The sequence below is a fragment of the Calonectris borealis genome, chromosome 3 (assembly GCF_964195595.1).
Source record: "Calonectris borealis chromosome 3, bCalBor7.hap1.2, whole genome shotgun sequence".
NCBI lineage: Eukaryota > Metazoa > Chordata > Aves > Procellariiformes > Procellariidae > Calonectris > Calonectris borealis.
This window is the reverse complement of record NC_134314.1, coordinates 28,004,153-28,031,035: the sequence shown is the minus strand read 5'-3', so window position 1 is coordinate 28,031,035 and position 26,883 is coordinate 28,004,153. Positions and strand designations below refer to the sequence as shown.

At 38.3% G+C, this 26,883-nt stretch overlaps 1 protein-coding gene across 1 annotated transcript in view; it reads left to right on the top strand.

The window, feature by feature from the left end:
• BMP5 (bone morphogenetic protein 5) overlaps positions 1–26,883 on the top strand; it is a 60,263-nt gene that overhangs the window by 10,898 nt on the left and 22,482 nt on the right. Inside the window, exons 2-3 of the mRNA XM_075145245.1 lie at positions 12,444–12,636; positions 18,351–18,499. Of these exons, the coding sequence (XP_075001346.1) occupies positions 12,444–12,636; positions 18,351–18,499 (342 nt within the window). The remainder of the gene's footprint in view (positions 1–12,443; positions 12,637–18,350; positions 18,500–26,883) is intronic.

Sequence of the window (26,883 nt, the reverse complement as noted above, 5' to 3'; positions counted from 1 at the left end):
AGCTTTCTCCAAACAGATCAAGGAAGGACTGAGAGGAAAAACCTATCAACAGTACTGCAAGGGCTGAAGTTCACATATGATGATATAAAGAGACAAGCCTCTGTTGCCACAAGTGATCTCTCTGTGGTTTTCCAAAACTTCAGAGTTCCTTATGCTTGCCTAGAATTGCCAGTTCCCATGAGCTTTTTGAGACTTGTATAATACTTGCTATGAGATTTTCTGTGCATTGATGATTTATGGGCACATCTAAGATTTCATTAAAGAGCAGCAATTATCCCCTGTAGTTGTAGAAAAAACAAAAATGAAAACAAATCAACATCCAGAAACAGATGCAGTTCTTGAAAATGGGCACTCTAGAGGCTCAGAAACACTTTTTGTTTTATAATGCTTTTCATATAGCTGATGGCTTTTGAAACACATGGGGTTGACCATATTGATTCTCTTCTCACTAAAGATGAGATATATGTATATGCTTCCTCTATTGTTGTTGTTACATAGCTCACTTCCACAAGCTTGATTGATAAGATTATAGTAAACCTGATTTCCTAAAATGAATGAAGACAAAAAGGAATAGAAGCTATCAAACAATACCAAGTGAAAATCTAGTCCAAAAACTTTAAGGATCACAAGGCAAAAGCATACACCTTCAATTTTATTTTATTAAAACTCTGATAATTAGACTTATTGGAGAATGAAGTGCCATGAAGAATTAACTGTCTGTAGTAGTAAACTACACATAATTATGACATTATTGTAAATGGTTTATCATCCAGTACGAGTCATATTCTAGATAAAAAGACAAATTACTTAGTGCTGTGCTGTGAGACTCTAGGCTGACACAGTTCTGCCCATGATTATCACCATGAACTGAACAGTATTGTGAAAGGTAAAAGCCTGTACTAAGTCTTTCAGGTAGCAAAGGTTAAACCTACAGTTCAACTACACACAATTGCATTTACGTAGTTAAATGTTTTTTACATGTTGATTTAAGTTACAAGCTTATATGATTAAAAGTAAAACACGGAATTTGCTGAATATCATAGTAAGGTATTCAAAAGATCATAATGTTTAAATCCTCTTTGGTGTTAAGCAGTAGTATAACTGAAATCATACAATTAAATATGGTGACTTTCAGGGAGGGCTGGTTTATTTTTCAGAATTTTGAGAGGTATGTGTAATGTGACACAATATAGTATTGTTTATCAAAGTAGTTTAAAATTAGGTATTATTTCAGAATAAAATTTTTTCTTTTCTTTGATTCCTTGGTGTGCTCCTTTATTAATATCATCTTACAGCTATTGACTATGGGTCTTCAAAAAGTAATTTTTTTTTTTTCCATCACTTCTTAAACTATTGAATTAATAATCATGTTTACTGAGGCTGTATATCATAATGAGATCACATTTACAACGAGATGAATTTTTATATATAGAAAAAAAATTAATTTAAGTAAATACATTTTAAACAAAAGCACTATGTTAGTGGTCAGGTTCCCACTCCCTGCTCATTCTTACCCTCTGGTCAGCAAGACACCCATATTTTGTCTGAGACACCTCAGCTCAACAATTAGGAGTGGTGAGAAGGCAGTATTATAACCTGTAATACGAGTTTCAGGAGATGATCTTTGCTGTTCCAGAGATGTAGATACCTCTATAATCAGCCTGGGTGTAGTGTTTGTAAGTAACTTGGCGAAGAATATAAGAAATCCCAGGTGGAATAACAGTGAAAATGCAGGAATGATACAAGCATGTCCACAGTCCTGGGCAACCAGCTCTAGGTGATCCTGCCTGAGCAGGAGGGTTGGAGCAGATGACCTCTTGAGGTCCCTTCCAACTTCAGCCATTATGTGACTCTGTGATAGAGTGGTTGCAGAGAAGGGGGATTTTACTCTTGTCTTATACATTGATATCAATCATTCCTACTTTTTTTTTGGAGTGGAGTGATGATCTTGCTCAGACAATTGTTGGATGAACAGTTCTGTGTGCTCAAAGTGTCATGCTTTTTCTTTCCACTTTGGAAATTATTTTCTTGCTTTCTATGTCATTTTGAGACTCCTGGTATCTCTCCCCAAGTCTGTCCAAAGTAACCTACTGTGAGGGATCACCACCTATTGTCTTGTTACCAGGAGCTTTTGTGAAGACTGCTTTTCCTTTCCTCTGGCAGTGCAGGTGTAATGCTGGATGGCCAACCCAGAGATCTTTTAATTCACTAACAGTCAGTGAGTTTCTGCCTTGAAAGAGGGTCAAAATGTTCATTAACTTTGGTAAGATTTAAGTTCTTTCAGGATTAAAAAAGTTTCTTCTTGTTGAGGGGACTTATTCCTTATGGGGGGTTATATGTGGGTGAAATAATCTCTCTTTGCGAGAATAAATCATGACCAGATTAGACTACCAGAGCTGCAGAGGAGAGGGTGAGGTTTGAATCAGTATAACAAACTGTTAAAATCACAGCCAGCTCCCAAACTGGCTATTAAAACCTGCTGTCCTCACCACTGCTGCCCAACCTCCTGGCTGCTCTTCCTCCTCACCTTCCTCCTGTTTGCCCCAGATGTAACGTCTGGGAGGGCCCGTCCCTGCTGTCCTTCTGGCCCCATAACTCTGTTTCTCAGCACCACTGCTTAGGCTGTCCTAGGTGGGTTCTTGGTGTTGGCCAATAGCAAGCATGCACAGGGCAAACCTTCAAAATGAGAGCTAACAATTTCTATAAGATGAAATTCCAATCTCTTTACGTTTTTAATTTTTAAGGTGATGACTCAGTTAGTACAGCGATTAGAATCATAGAATCACTAAGGTTGGAAAAGATCTCTAAGATCATCGAGTCCAACCATCAACCCAACACCACCGTGCCCACTAAACCATGTCCCTAAGCACCTCATCTACACGTCTTTTAAATACTTCCAGGGTTGGTGACTCAACTACTTCCCTGGGCAGCCTGTTCCAAGGCCTGACCACTCTTTCAGTAAAGAAATTTCTCCTAATGTCCAATCTAAACCTCCCTTGGCACAACTTGAGGCCATTTCCGCTCGTTCTATTGCTGGTTACTTGGGAGAAGAGACCAGTATACACTTGTGCCCACAAAGTATAAATCTGAGGAACTCTGAATTCATTTGAGCCATGCTGAGATACTAGCTGAGCACATGGCCTGTGATCAGCTATTTTTTGCAAATATATGTAATATCCTATCTATAATATAGCATATAAAAATAATTTTTAATTTATTATATGTAGTAAAGCATTTTTCTCCTCTCTAAATGAGATGTTCTTGAGTGTTTCCTGCCTCATCATTGTTACAGCTGGACTGTTTTTTATGGAACGTTTGGTCAGTGTTAATAGGTATGGGTAATATTAAAATACTCAGATATGAGCACAGGGTAAGCAGAAAATAGTGCCTATCCGGTCCTATCCAGTTGGGCATGTAGACACAACTTCATGGAAGCTTTTCTGACAAATTCCACAGTGGGAAATGGATGGAGTTTATTAGACGACATGTGCGAATGGTAAATGGCCGAGTGACTTGCCACCTCTGGGTGGAAGTGAGCAGAGGGTTAACATGAGCAGGAACTAACGAGATGTGGGAAGATAGAATGGGCTTTAATGTTTAGCTTTTATTCCCCTGCCAGTTGCCCTATGATGATATATGCCCTTTAACCCTTCTCAGAAGTTATGTTCCATCTGTATACTTTTACAGTGTCAAAACAGTTATAACTTACACCTATTTTCTGACCATTGGATCCCAGAGGTATAACTTTTGTTCCTATTCCGTTGCAGCTGAACCCAAGAGAGATCTTTTTTTCTGTCATTTGTTAACCTTGAGGTTGTGTTGATCTGACATCCTGACTTTCACACACAGTCAGAAACCTGGGAATAATTGTTAGTTTTCTTTCTGACGATCTGTGATTAGAGAAAAACAAAATTAAATATGAGAAAAAATGGAAGTCTATTGATAGACGGTATCAGAATGTACTGGCTTTGCCAAAGCCTAGGCAAAATAGACGTAATTGAAAATGCAGACAAAATTAACAACCTCAGGCATGGTGGTATAAGGATTAGCTAATTTATCTACGTATTAGCTCAGAACTACATAATACAGTGATCTTTTCTCTGATCTGTTCTATTCTTTCAAGTAAAGATTTATTTATCACTGATGAAAATGAACACAACCGAAAACCTAGTGGATATGCATTTTTAAAATAGGTATTTGTGATTGGAGTGCCTTTGTAATATAGCGTGACTTAAAACAATGAAGAAATCAGAGGGTCCATACTTGTTACATTCAAAATAGCAAACTGCACGTGATTTTTTCTTCATTGCCTCCTCCCAGACCCTGGGTTGTGATGCTTCTCTCTTTTGGCACACATTACTACTGACAGCATGAAATAGGTCCAAATATGACCTGTTACTGTTAATCCTAGACTTGTGACCAGCTGGACTTTCAACTTTAAAATTTATGGAAGACAATTCATCTGACATTCATTCCACCACTGTTAGTAGAACTAAAAGGCACATATATGCCATGCACTTTTTGATGTGCTTCGTGTTACACCTGGAGTGAAAGTTTTGTATTCGGGAGGTTGAAGGATACGATGGATTATATTGTCGAAACCAGAAGAAAAATTAGATTTTGAGGAATCATTTTGCCGACTATCTTTTATATTAGGATCATGATAATACCCAGACTTAGACGCTCATAATTCTGTTCACTTCCAAAATTCAATCTCTTTATTCTAGTTGTTTATTCCTACTGTTGCATTGGCCAGGATCAAACCAGCATAAGAAAAGCAGGGTGTTGCTTTTCCACTTATTCTGTATCAACAACTGAAAGCCTTCCAGCATTTAATTATTATTGGAGCAGCTGCAGTGTAGCACTTGTTTTGACTTGTTGAGCAAGTGCATTTGACTTGGAAGATACAGAGAAGAGTAAACTGAATGAATAACACATGTTTACCAATGAATTTTTCAACAAAACATTGGCTATTGAATGAAGACCGGCAATCTCATTAAAACATCTATTTTATCCCATATTTCAGTGTGAAGTTAGAAGAAGGCATCACAGGTAATCTGACAGTGTACAGGACACCTGGGAGATTATGTGTGAGAAAGCTGAGCTCAGTTATGCCTCTTTGTTCAAGGCATTTCTTTAGGTCTGTGCTTATAAAATTTGCTGGCAGGCACTGTTATACAGTTCCTGGGAACTCTTTCCTGCTCAGGGTGAATGCTGAAAGCTTTTAATTACTAACTGAGCTCTAATTCTTCAAATAATTAATGAAAAAAATGAAATTTATTCTTTTACATATTCACTTATATTCCACCATGTTTTTGTAACTTCCATTATTTGCCTAGTTGCTGCCTGCCACTTACTAAAGTTGAATACATTGCACGTCCATTTTGAGGGGATTAGAAAGTAGAAATCACATAATTTCAAAGTCCACCTTAATAATAATTTAGTGTTTCAAACTATTTTTACTTTTTCAAATGTGTATTTTGTTAATTGGTAAGAATCTATCAGATCTTATTGGCTACAGCAACAAAATTAAAAAATTAAAATTTTAACAATAGAACAGTGCTTTCCTGGTCATTCTCAAAAGATGTAATACTAAATGCTTGGGTAAGACACACGAATATTCTACCTTTTTTATTTTTTTATAAAGTATGGGATATTGAAATATATTTCTTCTATGAGGGATAAAGAAAGAAAACCAATATGTGCCTGAAAAAAGTCTAGACAATGTATTATGTTGGTTTTTTTTTAATTATGGTTTTCCTTTTCATTCTTGCTCTAGATTCTGTTGCAGTCACTGAAGGTTTTCTCATTGACTTTATCTTGACTTGAATTACTTTGCAATTTATACAGTTCAGTAATCTGTGCAATTATGGAAGGGATATTCTACCATTAAAAGTCTGGATTCAATAAACAATAGATGATTTTTTATTTATTGAAACTGCCACTAACTGCACAGTATTTCATCAAACAATTCCAAACTGTCCCTAATTTAGTTAAGCAAAATAGCCAAATGTTGCTCATTGATGTCAATAACTGACTGAAAATAAAAAATGTAGTGAAATAACTCTAAATTTTCAGCAGTGTAACTTGCTTCAGAATATGACCTATCAAGCTTTCTGCTTTGTGTTTTAATAAGAAAGTATATTTTATGTAAAAGTGATTTACATCATTCTTTCAAAACCACATCTGTAAATCTATAATTACTTTAAATACAACCAGTCTAATAGTAATAAATACAGAGAAATTCAAATATACAGTACTCAATAAAGCCGTTCTTAAGAAACAGAACTGTTGCAATGAAAAAAAGTAAAGTTTCTGCAGACTTACCCTCCCTAATTAAGCAAAATTCTCACTGATTACGGAAATAGTTTTGCCTCAGTCGGAAGGGGATCAGAATTTGGATTAAGATTCTGACAACGAGTTTCATACTTAAGATAAGATATGTGTGGAATGTAATTTTGGGGACACCTATTTTCAACCTCTGCCTACATTTTTGACGTAAGGGATCCTTATATGCCTGCTTTTGGGCTTTGAGTATGAGCTGATCCATTTTGATTGGAGACGAGTTCCCAAAAGATCCCAGTTCAGAAGGTAAATTCTGACCATCCCCAAGACACATGACTGGGAAAGGAGATGAGGAGGGAAACGAAGGGTTATTGAGCCTAAATCACCCTCTTTCCTTTACTACAGAATAGTCCGGGGGGCACCAGCCCTCCCTCGCTCTGCTGATGAAAATGGGTGAAAAGAAACGCAGAAGTCTTGGTACTAAACAGAGAACAAGCAAGTGGGCATATGACTCTGAAGCTTTGTAGTTAAAACACACAGCTGAATGGTTATCTAGTAAATGCCTAATATCAAATGAATAAAAAAAATCAGATGTGGGAACAAAAACTTATTTCATTCTCATTTTGACTCCCAACTCCTGCACGTCTTCTGTGGAGTGGCCCAGGATGTCCCACTGCCACACTACTCAGCATCCTGGCAGTTAGGATATGGTCATCGAAAGCAGCTGATAGGGATTGAAATGTCCTTTGACTGAGCAAGGGCTATCTCTTAGTCCTATTCTCTGGAGCTGCAGATGACTAAAGGGGAAACGCAGATAAACTCTGTTCTTCTTACTGGCTGGTGCAAGACAGTTGACCCTTAACAAACAGAAGTGTCTCTCCACTGACTGTATCAGACGGCCGTCTCTGGTGTCCGAAACAATCCTTTAAGGACAGGTGACTATTTTTATCAATTTCAGTGTCTAACTCAAAATAGGTTTCCTGAGTCCGGATTAGGATTCTTACCATTCTATAAAACAGGTTAAACCTATTAAAGCTTAGACAAATATTTACATTATCTGTTATTATTTTGTTTTTAATAATCACTTTAGGAAAGCTTAATCTAAGTTTCTAAAGTTAATGTTCATTTTCTACAGTGTAAAGGCCTAACGAGTTACAAAGCTTTAAAATATCTGTTATCTAGTCTCCTCAACTGAGATTGATGTTCTGATGAATGTGCTTCTTAACTTCTCTCTGATGCACTTCATTAAAATATTTACACCTAGCATAGCTGGTTTATTTAAAAAAAATTCTTTCGTTCTGCTCTAGGATCACATCTTTTCTCCTATCCACATGCCCTACAAAACATTTGTTGTCTTATTTTGTACAAAGTGAATCAGTTTAAATAGTTTAATCGTGGAAGAGAAAATGTGTTTCTAGAATTTGAATGTTGGAGAGAAGAGCAAGAATGAGGTAAACAGCTATTTGATGTCTGTCTTTTCACAGTAGCACAATAGCTAATTCCTACGGCCTCTGACCTTTTAGTGTCCTGTAACAGAGTACTTGCATTAATCTGTTGCTTATCTGTCACCTACCACATTTGATATTTCCAGCCTCTGCTTTCAATTATCAGTCAGAGTAATTTCAGGAGAAAACGCCTGGAACCTTTGACCTGTTTTTGTCAGATAACCACAAGTGTTCACTGTAGATAAACTATCATTTCATTATATTCAAGATGTAAACGAGTGTCGTTTGTAGTGTATCAGCTTACTGTAACCTTTATCACCTTGAAGTGATTAAAACTGACTAGTTTACTTAGTGCTTATACAAAGAATTCAGAGTCAAACAGTGAAAATCAGTGAGATTAGTGTAAATGGCCCCTTATAGTTACACGGTCTGTAAGACCCTCCGTTTTGCCTTGGCATGTATATTTAGTAGTTAAACAGTGACATTAAGTTGATTAGTGAGGCTTCACTATTTGTGAATCCAGTTGGGATCCTGGGATCTCACATTGTAAAATCAGCTTATTACAACATATCTTTGGTTTGTTCCCCGGTTTGCCAAAGCAGCTTTCACTTTCCCTGTCACCACATACCAACCTCCTCAGGAAAAGCAAAGCACATGTCAGTGGGGAGCTAATCACTAACGAAAGAGCACGTCTAATAGTCCCTCATGCACTATGACCTAAACTCATTGCGAGCACTTTTTACACTTTTTAAGCTCAGCCAACAGTTAATCAGACATTTATAGCTGAATTGGTAAAATACCGATTACTTATTATACTGTCCATCTACATATGTACTTTGTATTTTTTTTCCAGAAGACAAATACTTTTGTTAAGGAAAAATAGTGCATGATATTTTCTCTTGGTGTAAAAGATGACCCCTTTTCCAAAATATCTTTTTGGTGTAAATTTGTCTTCATTCTTCTTAGAGTTGGGCTTAGTGTTAATACAGTATGAATATTTCACCAGTTTGCCACATGGGTGGAAAATATCATTCTTTCCCATCTTACACACAGGTGTTTGTGATATTCCCCTGAGCCATGATTTGTCTGATGTAACCATAGTGCTGAATATATTAGTTTCAGGTGGTATAAAAATAACATTTTAAAAAGTTGATACTAAGAATCCTGATCAATGAGAGCAAATGAAGAATTTTGTTATAATCAGCATCAACCGTAATACTCCAGTTGTTTTTACTTAGAAAAAATTATATTCCTCCAATGGTTAAAAAAGGACTTCCTGATTTTCTGGTCAACCGGTATTTAGATGCTGTGATCAGTCCCACAGAGATGCATTTTGGCAGATGAACTGAGCAGAGCTGGAATGACATGAGAACACTCCGGAAGAACTGAACACTTAGAAATCTTAACCTGTATTTTTCGGGCTGCCAGTGTTGAAAAGCTCTCGCATCTGAAATAAAAATATTTGATAGACAGAACCCCACCTGCACTTCATGCCATTTCAGCAGGATAAAGGACCTGAGAGATACCCTACTGAGCATTCACAGTCTTCCCCGACGAGGCATTTATTAGATGCAGAAGGGATCAAGACTTGTGTATTATTTTTGGTATTAAAATATTCAATATCATTAAATATCACTTTGCTTTTATAACTTGGCTATTGTTCTAGTCATTAGGCAATATTGCAACATCACAGCCACTGCTTTTTTCAGTCTACTATGTAATGCAAGATCTTAACTTGTCTAAATTTGTAAAAATCTGTTTTTATGTTGTTTTTATGTTTTGTACATTGGCTGATGGAAATCTGCAGTTTGAGATTCTGGCTTCCTTGTGGAGAGTGGGACCTCCCCAGACTCGGGGTTTTCCATGGTGTTCAGTGCCTGTTTCCTACAGCCCTTCATTTGTGCAGGCTGTTGCTACTCCCAAGTCCTGGCCTGCCTGTAAATGCTGTCTCGACCGAAGGAAATTTTGAACTTGTTCCCTTTCAGAGGGTAATGCTGTCTCTTCCTTGGGTATACATGGAAACACAGATAAGTACTATCCGTGTGAGCTGTAATAATTTTGGGCTCATCAGGAAGTGGCTGTCAGTATTCTTTCAGCAGTTGTGAGTGGTCCTGAGAGAACCCCACGGATGCTATCGCAGAGGTATTGTAGAGGTTTCTGTCCAAACTATAACACATAGGGAGAGAACTGCTGTTTCAAACTAATATTGCTAATTAGAAGATACTCGTAAGAAACTAGACAAAAGGAAACCTCAAACCCAAATAAAACCGAAACAGGCCAAGAGTATTGGCATTTAAACCTTTTATTCAACGTCTAATTCTCCAATGCTTACTCATAGTGAGTAGTGCTTAGTTGCCCACACATGCTGGTAAATACTTGTTGGATAAATACTAATCAGAGATATCAGAAAGGGTTGCTACATTAAGTCTGCCTTTAATATATTTTTCATTTAAAGGTTATTGACATATCTGTTCAATGTTTGAAATGTTCAGTTATAACCTTAGAAACTTACTGTAGACTCTTTGCACTAGAAAAATCCTCCCCCGTTCAGTGCATTTGCATATGCTAATGTCTGCCAACTTCTCTCCAAAATGAAAGGCTTTACATGGACCATAAAAAAAAAAAAGGCAAACAAACCCCAAACCTCAAGTCAGATCTCTGTATATATCTCACAGTTTAGAACCGGGCAGTGGAGCTGCTAAATAGCCTGTATCCTGTTTCTCTTCAGTAGCAGCCCATTCATCTTCAGGTACAGAGCAGCCAGTTTACATGCTTCTGCCTCTTTTCTGCTTTACTTTTTCTACATGGCGTACGATGGCAAACCCATGTAAGCTAAATACGCACTTGAGCCAAGGAAACCTCACAGTTAGCAGACAATTTTCCTTTTGTCAGCCAGGGGAAAGTTCATTTTCACCGAAGATAAAGTGTTCTTATAGCCTATATATTTTATTTTTGATGGTTCTTAAGGCAACATAGATTTTTACATTTTTAAAAAATATGCTAATAAAAACAAGGATAGTTCACATTTTTGAAAGAGTGAAAGGGAAGTGTACTGTAAGGGACTAGCTACGTGGCCACAGGTGACTTAACTAGTAAACTACTGCTCTGAAAATAATGTAAATACTTTTCCTTCAGTAGCTCTCACTTTAATATGTCTGTAACTGTGCCCTTACATGGGAAGCCCAAAATGTATTTTTTTTTCTTTCAGTGCATATCTATTTTGTAAGACCACATATACATTATAATAATACACATATGCAAGTTTATATATAAATATATATATTTATACACACGTACAAACACATACGCATTGTGTATGTAGACAAAATTGCACGGATGTACACATATACATGAGCGTATAAGTATAAATATACATATATATAGTAATAACCTACACATTTGATTATTTAAACATGTAACATTTAGTAATCTAAATACGCGCTTTTTCAGAACTGGCATTGTTCCTTCCTCAGATCCGAGGACTGTTAATATTAAAATGCCATAAAATAGCAGGGGTTATAGGAGGGACCATTTAGTGGAGCTGGGTGCAGTGTAAATGTTTAGCTGGTTATCCAAACCGAATCCCAGCTCTGAGTGTTTTAGGCTTTGTCCACCATCAGTAAAGCAAAGCACCTATCTCACGAGGCAGGTGGAACATCTCCAGAAGTGAGGAGCTCTCTCTTCTCACAGAGCACAGCTGCTTCACAGGTCAATGATACATTGCACTCTGTGGCAGTGGAAACCATGGATCATTTTCCTTTCCACATCCGTAAAACTTGAAGTATTAATCCCATAAGATGGTCATCAGCCAGTACTGTGGCCTGTCAAATCAAACACGTATTCCATTGCAAAAGTCCCTCCTAGCTCAGGGTCAGAACTGCAGCAGACAGTGGAATTAGCCCTAAATCAGTTGTAAACTCAAATAAACTAAAATCCTCTGTTTACTCCCCCTTGAAATTCTGTGCAATCCTGAATTAAGCAATGATGAGGTTAACTTCTTTATTTTAAATTGTGGCAGTGTCAGAAGCAGCGGGAGCTGCAACTGCCCACCTACAGCACGTTTGAGGGGACCTCTCAGGCCAGAGAGGCGCTCCCTTTGCCGCTGGGGTGCCAGAACCACTCAGCCCTGATTCATGGCTCCTTCTTCTGACCACTGGCAAGATGACGCTTATGCCATTAGAGTACAACATGTGTTAATTTATATGATGTAACTGCTTCTTAAGTATATAGTTGTCACAGTGCACTTTAGTACACTTCAGAATTTATTACGTTAAGTGGAAATGAGCAGCATTCCTCTCATCTGCCTGGTTATTAGCAGCAATTAGTGTTTTCCAAAGTCATCTATGGCTCTGACATTACTACTGCTGTGCTTATGATTACACTGAAGTCCTAAATCCTTTCGCAGCTTTTAGTTTGTCCATATTTCTAGTTACTTTACAACATGCCCTCTTTCAGCTTTTTTTGATTTTCTTTCCACTCCAGCTTCTGGAATTTGTATGAAAGCCACTGAGGTTTTTTTTCTTTTGAACTGAAGACACTGGGCTGGTGGAATTTCCTTTAACTGGAAGTATGTCTGGGCTTGTGGTTTTATTATTTGCACAGTTTTATATTGTCCTGTTTGTTTACTCCCAAGCACAGGGAACGCTCCATTAATCATGGGAAACGGGCATTCGTTTCACCTCTTTAATTTACGTTCAACTCTTTTTCTCACAGTTGAAAGGGACAAGGACTTCTCCCACCAGCGAAGGCACTACAAAGAGTTTCGCTTTGACCTTACTCAAATCCCGCACGGAGAGGCAGTGACAGCAGCCGAATTCCGGATATACAAAGACCGAAGCAACAGCCGCTTTGAGAACGAAACAATTCAGATTAGCATATATCAGATCACCAAGGAGTACCCAAACAGGTACCCTGTTGGCACAAACATATCACATATTGAATAATATCTCATGTTTCTGTCTCAAGTAGGGAGACAATAGCTGATGAGAAGCGTACCCTCGGCAAGGCATCATTGCTATCACTGTGGCTTGTGCAGTATTAATTCCTAGGCAATGACAACAATTACTGAGCAAGAATAAAACTTATCTTCAATGTAATTTATTCTAGGTTTATGGAGAGTTACGTGTCCAACCTCACCAAATAATCTGCCCATGCACAGAGGGGGTGAGGGTTCGTGTTCTCAGTGAGCAAATGAGTCTAAGTGTCTGGATTTGGCAATTGCACCGTTTGTTGATGCTGAGGTACTACCAGCCAAGATTCATTTAGCTCCTTAAAGGCAGATAGACTGTTCAACTTTGTTTACATTTGAAGGAGCATGGGGTTTTTGCATGTGCTTTAATATTCTGCCGAATGTCATGCACTGACTTTAAGATGACATATGCACACTTAAGACATGCAGCTCACCAAAACTGAAAATTAAAACAAATATGACATTACACATGAGCAAATCTCTGAATCTGAGTTTGCAGAGCTCTGTGCGTGACCTATTCCCAAGACTCTGCAAGACCTGAGTAAATGACCAGATTTCACCAGGCAAAGTAGCTAAATACCTGAAAATCCCCATTAAAAACTAAAAACAATTCCAAGATGCTTCTGAAAAAAGCTACATACACCCAAAATTTGGGTTTTGAAATTAAATTGGTATATGTCTTTTCTCAGAAAGATGGGGAAAAAAAGTTTTGTTTTGATATAAACAAAAACTCTCCCTCATCTTGGAACAGATAAAATATTTCTATCCGGGGCATGTTTAGCAAAAGTAAAGAAAATGGCAGCCTAAACTTGCAGAGTATTCTGGCGGAAAAAAATGCCCCATCACCAGTTAGCTTGAAGACTGGGCCAGAGTTGAAATCTCTTTTCTGCTCACAGAAGCTTGAGCTTGTACCTTCCAGGTGAGATCTCTGAACATTAAGTTGTTAAATTTTTACGGCTATAAACAGGGAGTGGTTTTATATCAATGGAACAGAACCAACAGGAGGGAAAGCACTCATCCTTCCAGAATACCTTCTGCTTTCTTAGTAAATTTGGGCAGGAACAAAACAGCGTGGGACTTTTTTTTACCTCTGACTTCAGCTTGCAAAATTTCTTTTGACGTAGGTTCTAAGAGAAACTTCTTGGAGGAAGGAATGAAATCGGAAGGACCAAAACATATCTTTTTAAAGAGCACAGGTCAAGGCTAGGGTGATGAAAGCTCTTCACCTGCAAACTCAACAGATTTTTTTTAAATGGGAAAAGTTAGGTCTTCTAAACCATTTGATGTTTTCTTTTTTTTTTTTTTTTTATGTTTTCCCAGTAAGTGGTTTCTATTCTGTTTTAGAGAAACCAAAACTGCTTACTACTCTAAAGCAAGATCACACTTTAATATTGTCTGACTTGTTAAAATGACCACTGTCTCTGTGAAACCATTAAAGAATGCTCTTGATTTCTTTCAATACATAAACATAAATTTATAAATGTTTTATATTTCCATTTATAAACATAAAAACCCCATGTCCTCTAATGGAAGCATGATGCTGGAAAGGGGGATATGCAATGATATACCACCCATTTGATTTCACCAGTATAACTACAGAAACTTCAGATGCAGGCTAAGTGTTTCCCTCCTAAGTGTTTCCCTTCCCTTTGCCAATCTCTACTCATATATGGAGTATGTAGAGGCAAATGCCTCCGTGGAACAGGATGGGAGAAGACCACAAGCTCTCCACTGTTCAAATTAGAAACAAGGAAGTTTTCCCACTTGCTTCTTGATACCTCCAGACAGAAGAGCTCCCAAGAATATTATATCTTTTTTTTTTTTTTTTTCAATAAAACCACAGCTTTTGCTTTGGGGCCCAGACTTCATTAGTGTTATTCTTGACTTTTTCACATCAGGTTTGTCCCCCATACGTACATGACATTTTAGGTGCAAAATTTTCAGAAGCTGCAACTGCAGAGGGTTGTGAGGGTGAGAGAAGTGTGAGGGTGGTGAGACACTGCAACAGGTTGCCCAGGGAAATGGTGGATGCTCCCTCCCTGGGAGTGTTCAAGGCCAGGTTGGATGAGGCTTTGAGCAACCTGGTCTAGTGGAAGGTGTCCCTGCCCATGGCAGGAGGGTTGGAACTAGATGGTCTTTAAGATCCCTTCCAACCCAAACCATTCTATGATTCTGTGATTCTGTAATGTGCCACACTCCCTACTAGTGCCATACCACAGCAAAACTGCTGGGTTTGACACTGCTCCTCCACCATTCTTTGCTCTGAACAGGAAATGTGGGTCTGACAGGGCCCTGCAATCTCAAACACAGTCCTGCCATGCTTTCAGGCAAGGAGTGGTCAGGGTTTAGGGTTTCTGAGTTGCAGACTAGGGATTATGTTGTAGTCTCGGACATTTTTCTGTCTCTGTGGCAGCATGGCTGCTGAAGTGTGTGTGTGTGTATTGAATTCGCTTGGAGTTTGCTGAAATGACAGTCTTTGGGATTGAAGTTTTCTATTTGTTCTAAGTAAGCGTGTAAAGCACAGTCCATGGCAAGGCAAACTTTCCTACGCAGCCCTGCCAATGTACTCCTACCCGGACCTTTACTCATGACGAAAGTAATGTAGTCCAACAGGCCAAATCCTTGTTCATGATCTGGTGGCAGCTAGCCACTAATTTAACTAAACCCCAAGGATTCTTCCCGCATTAGGGAATCCTCAAGTGGCATTAAGATACCAAAGCATCTTTCTGGAATGAGGCGAGAGGTGAAGCAGCATTATGGGGATGGCCTATTACACAGTAATTGTGATTTGATCCGGACAAAAACTTTGCTGGATTTCAAGGAATGTATAGATGGTTTATTCCACCTTTACTTCCTTAAGTGACCCAGGAGATCTGGAGCTTCTTAGACGTTCTGCCTGCAGCTTCTTTGCTGAAATTCTTGACTGTGGTAGCATTTCTGCTGTAGACAACTGGCCGTTTGGGACCAGACTGAGATCACTAAACTTAAACAGCCTCCATAAAGGTAAAGCCAATCAGCTGTATTCTGCCTGAATGTGTTCACTGTTGCATTTCAGGCTATTTACGACATAATGCCTTGCTTTTTTATTATGTGTTGTGGGCTATTTTTTAAATAGAAATATTTTTTAAAATTAGAGCCAAAATTTGCAGCTGTTTTTCATTTTAAGTGTGATCATTTTTTTCTTTTCACAGAATAAAGGAGAATTTTAAAATTAAAAATGTCACAAAATGCGATGAGAAGTTTGAGTGAATGACACCAGCTAATGGGGGAATCCTGATCCCAGAGCTCTCACTGCCTTCTCAGGGGTCAGGTGTTCAGCCTATGGTTATATCAATTGTGAAAAAAGACAAAGATTTTGAATTTCTGTAGTAAATTGCTGTTATATAGGCTAAATCACTAGCATTGGTCGGGAGACATTTTCTCTATTCTACTATGTGTTCTCAAGAATCAGTTCTAGTTCTCTCTAGTTACTCGCAACTAATTTTTGGTTCATCTGCTGAATTAATGGGTAAGAACAATCTGCCTCTTTGAGTCCCTTACCTTAGCCAGATCACTATGTTTGTAGGAAGGCAGACAAGAAGATTGACATATCAATGCCAAAGACATTTTGGTGTGAGTTTCTGCTGCTGTACAAAATAATAAAGGCACATTCATGAGAGATCCACAGGGGAAATTTGCCTTTTATAAGGATTTCTGGACTGTACCATTAGTAGTGCTCTATTCTGATTGGGCATATGAGACATTGTGCATCCTGACTTTTGAGAACATTTTGTATCAGTCCCAGCAAAGTTTGGAGCTAAAAGAATCTATATGGGAAAACAATTATGTATTCTATGAGGACACAAGACAAATGTGAAATTATAGCACTGTCATACTGTAATATTTTATATTCCAAATAATTTCACAGTTTTCTATTAAATCTACTGAATGATACAAGAAATATTTATACATAAACATCTTAAAGACTGTCACATTCAGAATAAAACCTTTCAGCTTTAAAGGTCCGATAAAGCTGCTTATTAGAGAAAAAAGTTGGCATTTAAGACTCCAGAGAGTACTATTTATGAGCTTGTGGTACGTTGTTAATTTGTTCAGTGCTAGCATAGCAGGTCAGGCTCTTTTGAATTGTAAGACTGTTTTCATGTTAGCTCCAGAGGGAGGACGTATGTTTTCTCCTTGTGTGGTCATTAGCACAGTTCTACTAGAATGGAAGTGATAAGAGCTCAGCAAAAGATTATCCCGTAACAGAAGAAAAAAAGGTGACTTGAACAAAAGCCCTTTCAATTTTCTTTTTTTTAAAAAAACCCTCCTTTATCATTTCTGAGCTCTTTAGCCTGATTCTGCAGGTATTTCTTACATGTAAGTAAACATACGCTTGTCATAGCTCATTTGGTCTTATTTTCCTGAGTGTTGAACAACCACAGTTTCAAGAGCTACATGAGATGTTTTTTTCAGTATCAGACCTTCTAGGTGCATTTACAGTGTTTAGTCTAGATAAGACAATAACTTCCTACGATGTCATTGCAATTAAGAATACAGTGACAGGACCATCGTAATTTTAAATCCACTTTTTATACACAAAGCCTCTTTAAGCTGTCTGTAAGGTAACAATATGATTCCAAGGTCTGTGTAAGCCAAGTCTGTCTTTAGTTGAGTTGGACAGTCAAAATTTAGAATAAAATATTTTTTATTGTATATTATTGTTTTGATTACTATTTATGGCAGAAAAGAAATAGGTTTCTATAACTATAGATTTAGGTTTAAAAGCCTAAATGGTGAAAACAGTTTTTAATAATGCACGCTGCTTTGTAGAAGCATGTAAAACGAAACTGATGAGAGTTAAATATCTTGGGTTTAATGTGGTCATAGAAGTAAATTGTTTGTAATACAGATGTGGTTCTGGAACCAATTGTGTCAGGAGATATGTGAAAACAGAACAAATAAACGATCCATGGTAAACATTTAGTAACACAATTATACTAACTCCCCTGAGCAGCCCTTCTGAATTACTGGAAGATTTCATGGGAACAAATTTGAGAATATACCAGGGAACTGAGGGTTAAAATGTAATAATTACATTATTGAATAGATATGTAATTTCTACTTTGATATAGAGACTTATTTTCTAAACGTATGTACTAATATGAAACTGTCTGAACTGTCATCTATCCATGTTTTGTCATATGATATAGCTGCTGTCATATGTTATTAATAACAGATTTTTTTAGCAATGCTATGCCTTTGAATTTTAGCTGAAATTGGAACGTGATTTTGACATTTTTTTGTCTTTTACACTGAATGGTTTATAAAAGTTAATCTTCCTGAGACGTTCTAGTGTTGAAAGATGAATCCTTTATACACAGCCTCAATTATATATTTTGTGTATTTATATCAGGAAGCTGGATTTTTCAGATTTTCCAGAGCTGTAGTTTTCACATGCTGAGACTCATTTCAGAAAGGCCTCTCAGGGGAAATACCTGTATTATACTTAACAATTACATGTCAGCTACAGCACATGCTGTACTGTGTCGTGATGAGGATATGTCAAAGGATTGTTCATTTGGTCTCCAGGAAGTTATTGTCAGCAAGGAAATTAAGGACAAAAAATAATAATATTTGAACGCCTTAACTCTCTATTTTCTTTAACTTAGGGATGCAGACTTGTTCCTGTTAGACACAAGAAAGGCTCAAGCTTCTGATGTGGGCTGGTTTGTGTTTGACATTACTGTGACCAGCAATCACTGGGTGATTAATCCACAGAACAATCTGGGCTTGCAACTCTCCGCTGAAACCGGGGACGGTAAGGTCATAACTGTAGATCATATATGCTCTTGTCATCTCTTGCTAGGAATCTTTTCTGGCCGGGTGTTTTTTAAGTTGACTGGGTGACAATTCACTGAGAGTTTATAAGCAAAGAACACGGGTCTTATCCTGCCGTAGCTATAGTCTGCAAGCTTTCTATTATTCTTAATTCTGTACAATATGGCAATTATAAAGCTAACTGAATCAAGTTAAACTAAATGAAGTTTGGGATAAAAGCTCCTACATAGAAAACTAAGTTCCATTTTAATGTTCTTCCATTCAGGAAACTCAAGCACATTTGTGGAATTTTTGTTTTAGAAAGTTTCTAAAGATCTTTCTGGGCTGAAGCCTGGAGAAAGGTATAAAAAAACCTTGGGACATTTCAGGAAGGACCTCAGCCGCTGGTACTGATGTTGGAGAAAGGTTAACAATAGGGTAATGTGGGAATTGGTTTTCTATCATTTGGAAAAAAAAAAACTTTTTTATCTTGAAATGGGTTAAAAATTTGAAATCTTGAAAATTTTCATTAGCTGAAAATTAGAAAGAACACTATTAAAACTGAAGTCAGATCTGTGTTTTTTTAGTACAAATTTACTAGGCTACTTCATTATTCACAGTTATGCTCTTCATTTAACAGTGAAAATGCATCTCAATGCAAAACAGTATTTTTAGAAGAAATGTTCTTTACTTAGACTTCTTTAGAAACTAATAAAAAGAGACTTATATACTGTTTTTTCTGTGATGGTTCACTTAATCCATACTACTTTACAAGCAAACTTTCAGATTTAGCTTTTTCTTGTCAAAAAGCTTTTTATGTCAGAGGTCAAGGGATCTGTGATGCCAGTTAATCTAAACCTTAGCTGACATAATGTTAATGAGTAGCAGAAGAAAGCCTGGTGTAAGGATTAATTTTTTTTTTCTTCTTTCTTTGTTCTGGCTACATTTTCTCATTGTTTTTGATCTGAATTCTCCCTCAGGCTCAGCTGGGCTGTGAACAAAGCCTCTCATACTTTTTCAGCAAGTGCTCCGGCTGCTGGAGAGTTATGCAAAAACTGTCCTCCTTTAGGCAGGATGCTTAAAAAGGCAGTTGGCAGGCTTGAACCAGAGCGGACAATCATTTCACCTAATATTGCCTATGCCGTCGGAGTACAGTCGGTGGAAAAGGGAGGCAGCAATGCAAAGCAGACCACGTTGTTGCTGTGTTCAACCAGCCTTCAAAGGCACCGCACCTGAGCCCGGGCTGTACGAGGAGTGGCTTTGTTAGGCAGCTTGGTTTTGTGAGGCCATTCTTAAGCCCTTAAAATTCTGGAGAGGTGACACCTCCGTCAGGCATCCAAATTAGGTGGACTGGCTTCTGGCCAGCTTTCTTGCTCCAGAATAAACTCCATCCTTGACTTTTTTTCCAGGAGATTCAAATACAGAAATTCTTGAAAATTAAATATCCATGAAAGGCATTCATTAAGAAACCCTGGAATCAGCAATTTGTTGGTTCTAGCCTCAAAATTATATCTGTTCAGTAAACAGCAGGAAAGTTTGTATGGGTAAAAGCAAACCTTTAGGTTAATACACTGAAGAAATTGTAAAAGAACAGTTTATGTAAATATTTCCCCTGTCCTACTCCCAAGATCAGAAAGGTGATAGATAATTTTCTATTTTAAATTCCAAAGCCACTGGCAGCTTTACCTTCTGCACCTCACTTATTTGAATTTCTCAACACAGCTGCTTGAGTGAGGAGGGAATTCCCCTTTTCCCTCACTTTCTGTTCCCTTTTCAGTTTATTCCTGCAATAAGAGTGCCCTTCTAGGGCACTTCTAGGGACTAAAGCTTTCAAAACTATAGGGGAGACCTGTGCTATACCACTTCAGCTTAGCATAAGGAAAATCATCCTTTCATGCTCTCACAATTTTGCTCTTAAGGCTTTGATTATTTTTATTGGGTTGCTGTTACTTCTGGAAGCTATTAGAAACACCAGCAGTTGAATGACATGTTTGTGTACAGATGGAACATGAATTCTTGTACATGACTCAGTATGTAGTGGACTCTGTAACCCAGAGAACCCCACCCACCTTCCTTCCAAACAGTTTCTATGGAAGCTCAGAGACTGGTTCAAATCAATCAAAAAACCTTTCCTTGGCTCAAGTGAACTTCAGGCCGTGCAGGTCTGAAGCACGTTTCTTCATGGCTCCAGCTGCCCATTGAGTTTACGGGAGGTAGAGGAGTTCTGCCCCCATAACTGGAGAGCCATTTATGATAAGACCTGATCCATTAACCTTTCTATTGCAACAGACTATCAAACTAAATGGAATTCTGTTAAATCAGAGGATCCCTGTTTGAAGTATTCAGGTGCTGCACTGGGGCCCTGGATAATCAAGTCTGGAAGTACATACTAATTTTTAGATTTATCTGTACAGCACCTTTAAAATGGGGTGCCAATAATTACTGAGACTCCGGGGTGCTACTATATTGTTATCATTACCATTTACAATAATCTTTCTTACAGTTATCTTTCAGTGAGTTTTTAGGCAATTACTTGTGTAGATATACTTCTTTGTGATCCCTGAAGATGGTGCATAAATAATAATAATGTCTACATGAGGAATAAAAAAATTTGTATCTATTTAATATAACAGTGTGATAAAAACAACTTTGGAAGAATGTCTGGTTGTTGTAATCCATATTTTTCCCCCTTTGAAAATGCTGAAAAAGTACAAAAAGCCACATGACATTGGAATGTGTTTTCTTTTTTCTTTAAGACAGTATTTGGTATCATACATCTCATTTTAGCATGAAATGTAGACTTTTTCTCTTAGTGGGACATTTTATTTTGAACAGTAAGAATAAAGGTTTGCATGACACATATGGAAGCTGTCAACATATAATGCACTGTTTCCCTGGGGCTGTGGTAAATTAAGGATCAGGGTTTTTTTATTCTCTTTTTTAATGTCTCCTCAACATTCTGCAGCATCCCCTTTTGGCCAGTTCCCTCCTTTTGACACCAAAACTCTCCGTGGTGTTTAAAACGAGAGGTGATCGTTTTCACACTGATGGAAGTGCGGGTGTTAGATGAATTGCAGCATAAAATCAATGCAGATGCAGAAACAATTCGAAAAGCTCCATGCGATGCTTTTCCTGTATGTATACCATATGTCTCCTAAGACTTAAAACATGTTCCAGTGAATCAGCACCTTTGTATCAATATTTAACATTTTTTATAATTGGAAGGTAGCAACGGTTTGAACATCATTTTTACTGGAGGAGTATAAATAGCTGCAAGGGTATTCCTTTTGCTGTTTATATCATTGCTGAAGAGAACCAAGTGTTGTCTACAGAAAATAGGAGAGGGAGATAACGTATAACGATGACTTGATAATTGATGATCCACAGAATAAAACAGTTCCAAGTACACAGCTCTCAATACAACATCCTGGGTAGCCCCCACAGCCATGTAGTTCTGTGCCTTTTCTTAGATTACTGCAGCTCTCAGTTATTTTCCATCCGCCTGCACATCAGAGGGAAAGAAACTGGTGGTAACTTTGAAAAGCCCAAGCTGATTAAGGTGACTTCTGTTACCACATAGTCCTATGGAAGGTTTCGTTGGGCTTTCTTGCTGTTTGAGGTGGGCAGGCAGCAGGAATCCTCAGCTCCCCAACTCTGACTCTTACTTCAGGTATTTTTTTTCCTCAGAGCAAAGGGAAACTTGCAAAGAAATAGGTTCCTTGATCCAAGTGAAGCCTGGGGAAGACCAATTCTCTCTCTGGCAGGTATTTGGGTACACTCTGAGATGTGTCCCCTGGAAGGGGGTTTGGCTCCTAATCCTACATGCTGCAGGAAGGATTAGTGAGGTCCTTTTCCTGTGATGATGGGGCAGACATTAAGAGACACACTCCCTCTTTTTTAGCCTCTGCTCCTTTCAGCTTGGGCCTTCCAAGGTCCCTTTCTTCTACGAAGCCTTCAGAGAGGCAGCATGGCCACATTCTCTACGTCGCAGAGGGTGGTTGGCTTGCTTTCAATCCATAGCAACCTGTGGCAGCACCCTGGCTTCTTCAGGTAGTTGGCTGCATACTTTACATTGGCCTTGGCCTTACCTTTACAACACTAAATGTAATCAATCTCATCCCAAGTTGCCCCCCGTCAACCTTGGCACCTAACTTACATGACCACGGTAGCCATCAGGTACTCTGGAGGATGTTGCTGGGTTGTTACATTTAAGTCTCTTGGTGGATCTGGTATTTACAAGGCAAAGTATCAGGAGTGAGTTCACCTTCATTAGTGTCCTTACAGTGGGGGAATTTAGGAAATATATATTTATATTGATATATATATGGACTTTGGCAGGCAATAGCTCTGCCTAAATTCTGAGCCATCTGGAAGCCATATAGCCATGTTAGCACAGCACTGAACCCGAGCTAATATATCCTGCCCCTCAGCAGGTTTTATTAGCTTGGGCTCAAGCACTGCCTAAGTACAGCTACATGAGTTCTGGTTCAGGGCTGACTTTGGCCAAAGGTACACTAGTAAATTAAACATGCTCAGGAATACTGTGGTGTGAAACAAGCTGGAGGGATCACTCTCTCAGTCTCCAAAACAGGGTGACCCCATGGCAGCTGCCCCCTGGGAGAGGCCCCTGCAGCACTGCCTTGGAGTGCTGGGGACTCTGCGGTGGAGCTGGCATAGGACGTAAGTGCACCAGGAGCACCCTCCCACCCTGAGCAGAGCAGATGATCCAGTTCCAGTGCCTGGGAGTGCTTCTGGGCACTCTTTAATTTACTCAGATAGGTGTAACCCCTGTGTCCAGCTGGGTCAGAAATACAGTCAGCGTTTTCTTGCGTCTGCTTGTAGCAAGTGATGTGAACACACCCTTTGTTAGTAAGGGCACACTTACTTTAAGCAGGAGGGTTGGGGGGGTGAGATGGGCTCCTACCCCTTCTCCTGCCACCACTGCATACTGATGCATACTGGTCCTGGCTGTACAGCTCTGCAATTCCCCCTCCACCCTGCTCCCCAGACAGATGAAGGATACATCTGCTTCTCAGCACCAGTGTTTTAAAGATAATGGCATTTGTGTTTCGTTTCATTCAGAAGGCTTTTATCCATTTTATTCTTTGGTGGATGACCAATTAATCTAATCTCTCCTTGTTTTATTGTCTTCCTGAACACATTTTTAACTGTGCAGAAAAGCCCTAGGACTCCCACAAACCATTCGCAGTTTAAGTACATTAAATTGAAAGGATAAATCAAGTACTTAGCAAGTGTATTTGTGTATGATTACATCTGATTTTTTTTTGTGTAAGCGTATCATGGTTCCTAACATGTTCCCAGGTGTTTTCTTCAGGAGCTTTATGAATACCAAAATCAACACAAAGAGATACACAAAATTCCTTCAACTGAACTGAATAAAAGCAACAAAATGTATGATTTTAAAAACAAAAGTTGAATCTTTAGTTTTGACTAAAGCTGTGAAGCCTAGGAAATGCAGTGCAGACCATCCAAGACCACCCATTTTTCAGAATTCCTTAAAGCCTCCAGGGAGCAGAAGAGTTAATAAAACACATGAAGCTTGTTTCAAAAGCATATTTTATGTTGATATAGATAAATGTATCCACCAAAGGAAAAGTTTGCATAACAGTTTATGTAGATGATACAGTAGAGACAGTATAAAATACTTTGGAGTTGGAGTGTTGAGGATGTCTTATATATGGACCATCACATTTGTGCTGATAGGTTTTCTTTTCTCCTTTTTTAAATAAGCCTTCATTTAAGCTTTGGTAGCCAAATTCTACCTCAATGCTTTTGTTTCTGTGAAGTCCCATTGCTTTAAAGAGCACTGTTCAGGCATGAGAAACTACACAAGTTTCTATCTAATTTTGAAAACTACTTTGCGAGCTTTCAGACTTAGAGCCTCAGGACAGTTTTGCTCAAATATTTGATGTTATTGGACATTGTATACTCAGGGTCCTTCTCCAAAAGGCCTTTCCCAATCCTCATTTCAGATCTCACTCCCCACGAGGAGGAAAGAAACCATAGGTGTGGCACTGGAAGGTTTTTTTTTCAACAAACCAGAAATGAATTCTCAGCATCACGAAAGTTTTCATTTCTATCTACAAATACATAAAATTATTACCAAAATAACTACTGTGACCTAGCAGTAGTGGTTAATCTGTAAAATGTGTTTGTGGCTTGTTGAACACTTTTGAAAGTAAATAAGTGCTTGTTTTTCATAACAAAATGAGTGGTTTGCTGCAGTTCGATGACTCAGGACAAAATAATGGATCTTGGAATCACTCATTGTCCTGTGTTGCCAGTGTAAATCTGGCCAAGATGCATAATGGCTGAAAGCTTTTGCAAAATTAGTGTCTGCTCAATGCCTTACATAAAATATATACTGCCTGAGGAGAGACAGCCAAGTCACAAATCTTACCACTGTCATTGGCATCCACACTGGCGATCTCAGAAAAAGTCAGCTTTCTGAATGTCATGAAAAACGAGGCGATGTCTCCAGGTCAGGACTGTGAGACAGATTGTTATTGAAAGTTTGAAGGGCTCTTGCCTTTTGGAGCATTTGGAGCAGCTGGGGTGGAAAATGAACTTTTAAGATGGAACTTGATCAGTTCATGAAAAGAATTGTATGATATGACTGCATGTCACAGCAGAAAAATGGACATAGTGACACAGCAAATAACTCCACAGTTATGATCCTGGCTGTTATTTCTATTCTGTGGGAAAAAAAAAAAGAACAAAATCATCAGGATTGTTGAGGTAGCACCTTTTTTAAGCTAAACTTCACAGTTATTTTTGCAGCAGCGATTCCTTTGTTATAAGGGGACAGAACGTGAAAAGGCAAATAATATTAATTCTGTTCAGTCAGTCAAACCAGCACTTCCATAAAACCTTTTATGCAAACTGCTAAGGGCACTTTACTATCAAATAGAATAAAAGCCAAAAATAAGTTTAAATGCCAAGTCAAACAAATACATCGTGCCAAAGACTCAAAATCATATGAATAAGGACTAAGGAGTTCAGCAGATTTGGAACATAATGCTTTAAATAAGTCTTAGTCTCCAAATATACCTGTCAATATGCAGAAGAGATAATAAATTATCATAGCAGGATTGAGAACCGCATATCAGAATGTGAGGAATACAAAGACTCTGGACTGTCCCTGCATGGAGTAAGTCCATCTGTTATGCTTATTTGTTTTTTCTAGGTGTAGGGGCAATTGCATTGGTTAGATTCAGAGGAGCAGGCGCTAGCTGACTGATGGTTTCTTGCAGTTTCTTCTTGTTTTCTTCTAAAGTCTGAAGAAAAGTCTTTGAAATCCTCAGAATTAAAGATACGATGGAAGTATAAAACCAAACCCATTTTTCAGAATGCTTGACCACCTTCAATTCTTGTTCAGAGGTGCTCAAGAGAAGCAGAGGGACACACCTTGCTGTTTTGGTTTTACCAGTTTCATGTGGGTGAAGCTCCGAGGGAAGGTGTAGTTAAGCAGGTCAGCCTGAGTCATTCAGCTGATTTTAGAAAATATTGCTCCTAATACCACAATATGGAACAACTGCGTGCTGGAGAGACCCTGATTTTCAGTTGTCATCGAAGCTGAGAGTTTTCTAAATGCTTACAAGAAATGGTAGACTAAAACCGCTTACTAAAAATGAAGCCCATGAATGCTTCTTGCTAGAAAAGCCAGTTCAGAGTAGTGTAGGATTTTTCTTACTGTATTCTGAAATGCACACTATGGACAAATGTGAGGACTACCTAACAAGACCATAGCACACAGAAGGAGTTACTGCTGTGGCAGAAAGCTTGATGCATTTCAGAGGCAGGGTACTTTGAAATACCTCCTGTTCAGGAAGAGGCAAAGCTTTGTGGTCTTAGACTGAAGGACATCTCCCACACATGCAATTTTTTTTTTTCATGAAGGATAATAGAAGTTCTGCAAATGCAAACTTTCTTTTGCACAGAAGCAACCTAAAATGAAGACAACATACGTGGTTTGAATTTCTAAACCAAACAGTTCAGAGATCCTCGTCGGAAGAAATATAGCGTCTCAAGGGCAGTGTATATTTTGATTGCTTCGTCTTCTGAAAGTTGCAGTTAAGCTAAGGTGTATGATAAACCGAGAGAGAAAAGTTTAATGATGAACCCACAGAATTCAATAAAAGTTTTCCTGTTGACTGCACTAGAAGCAGATTCAGTACATATACCATTCATGAATTGAACAAATGGTTCCTAAAAACTCAGGTTGGCTGCTTAAAAGATCAAGCAAATAAAGGAATAAAGTCACATAAGCTGTTTCTGGGTGTAAAAAGGCTGTGGGTTACAGGATTAATTTTTTATAGTATATCTCTATACCCTGAATAACCAAGTAAGCCTTAACTTGTGGAA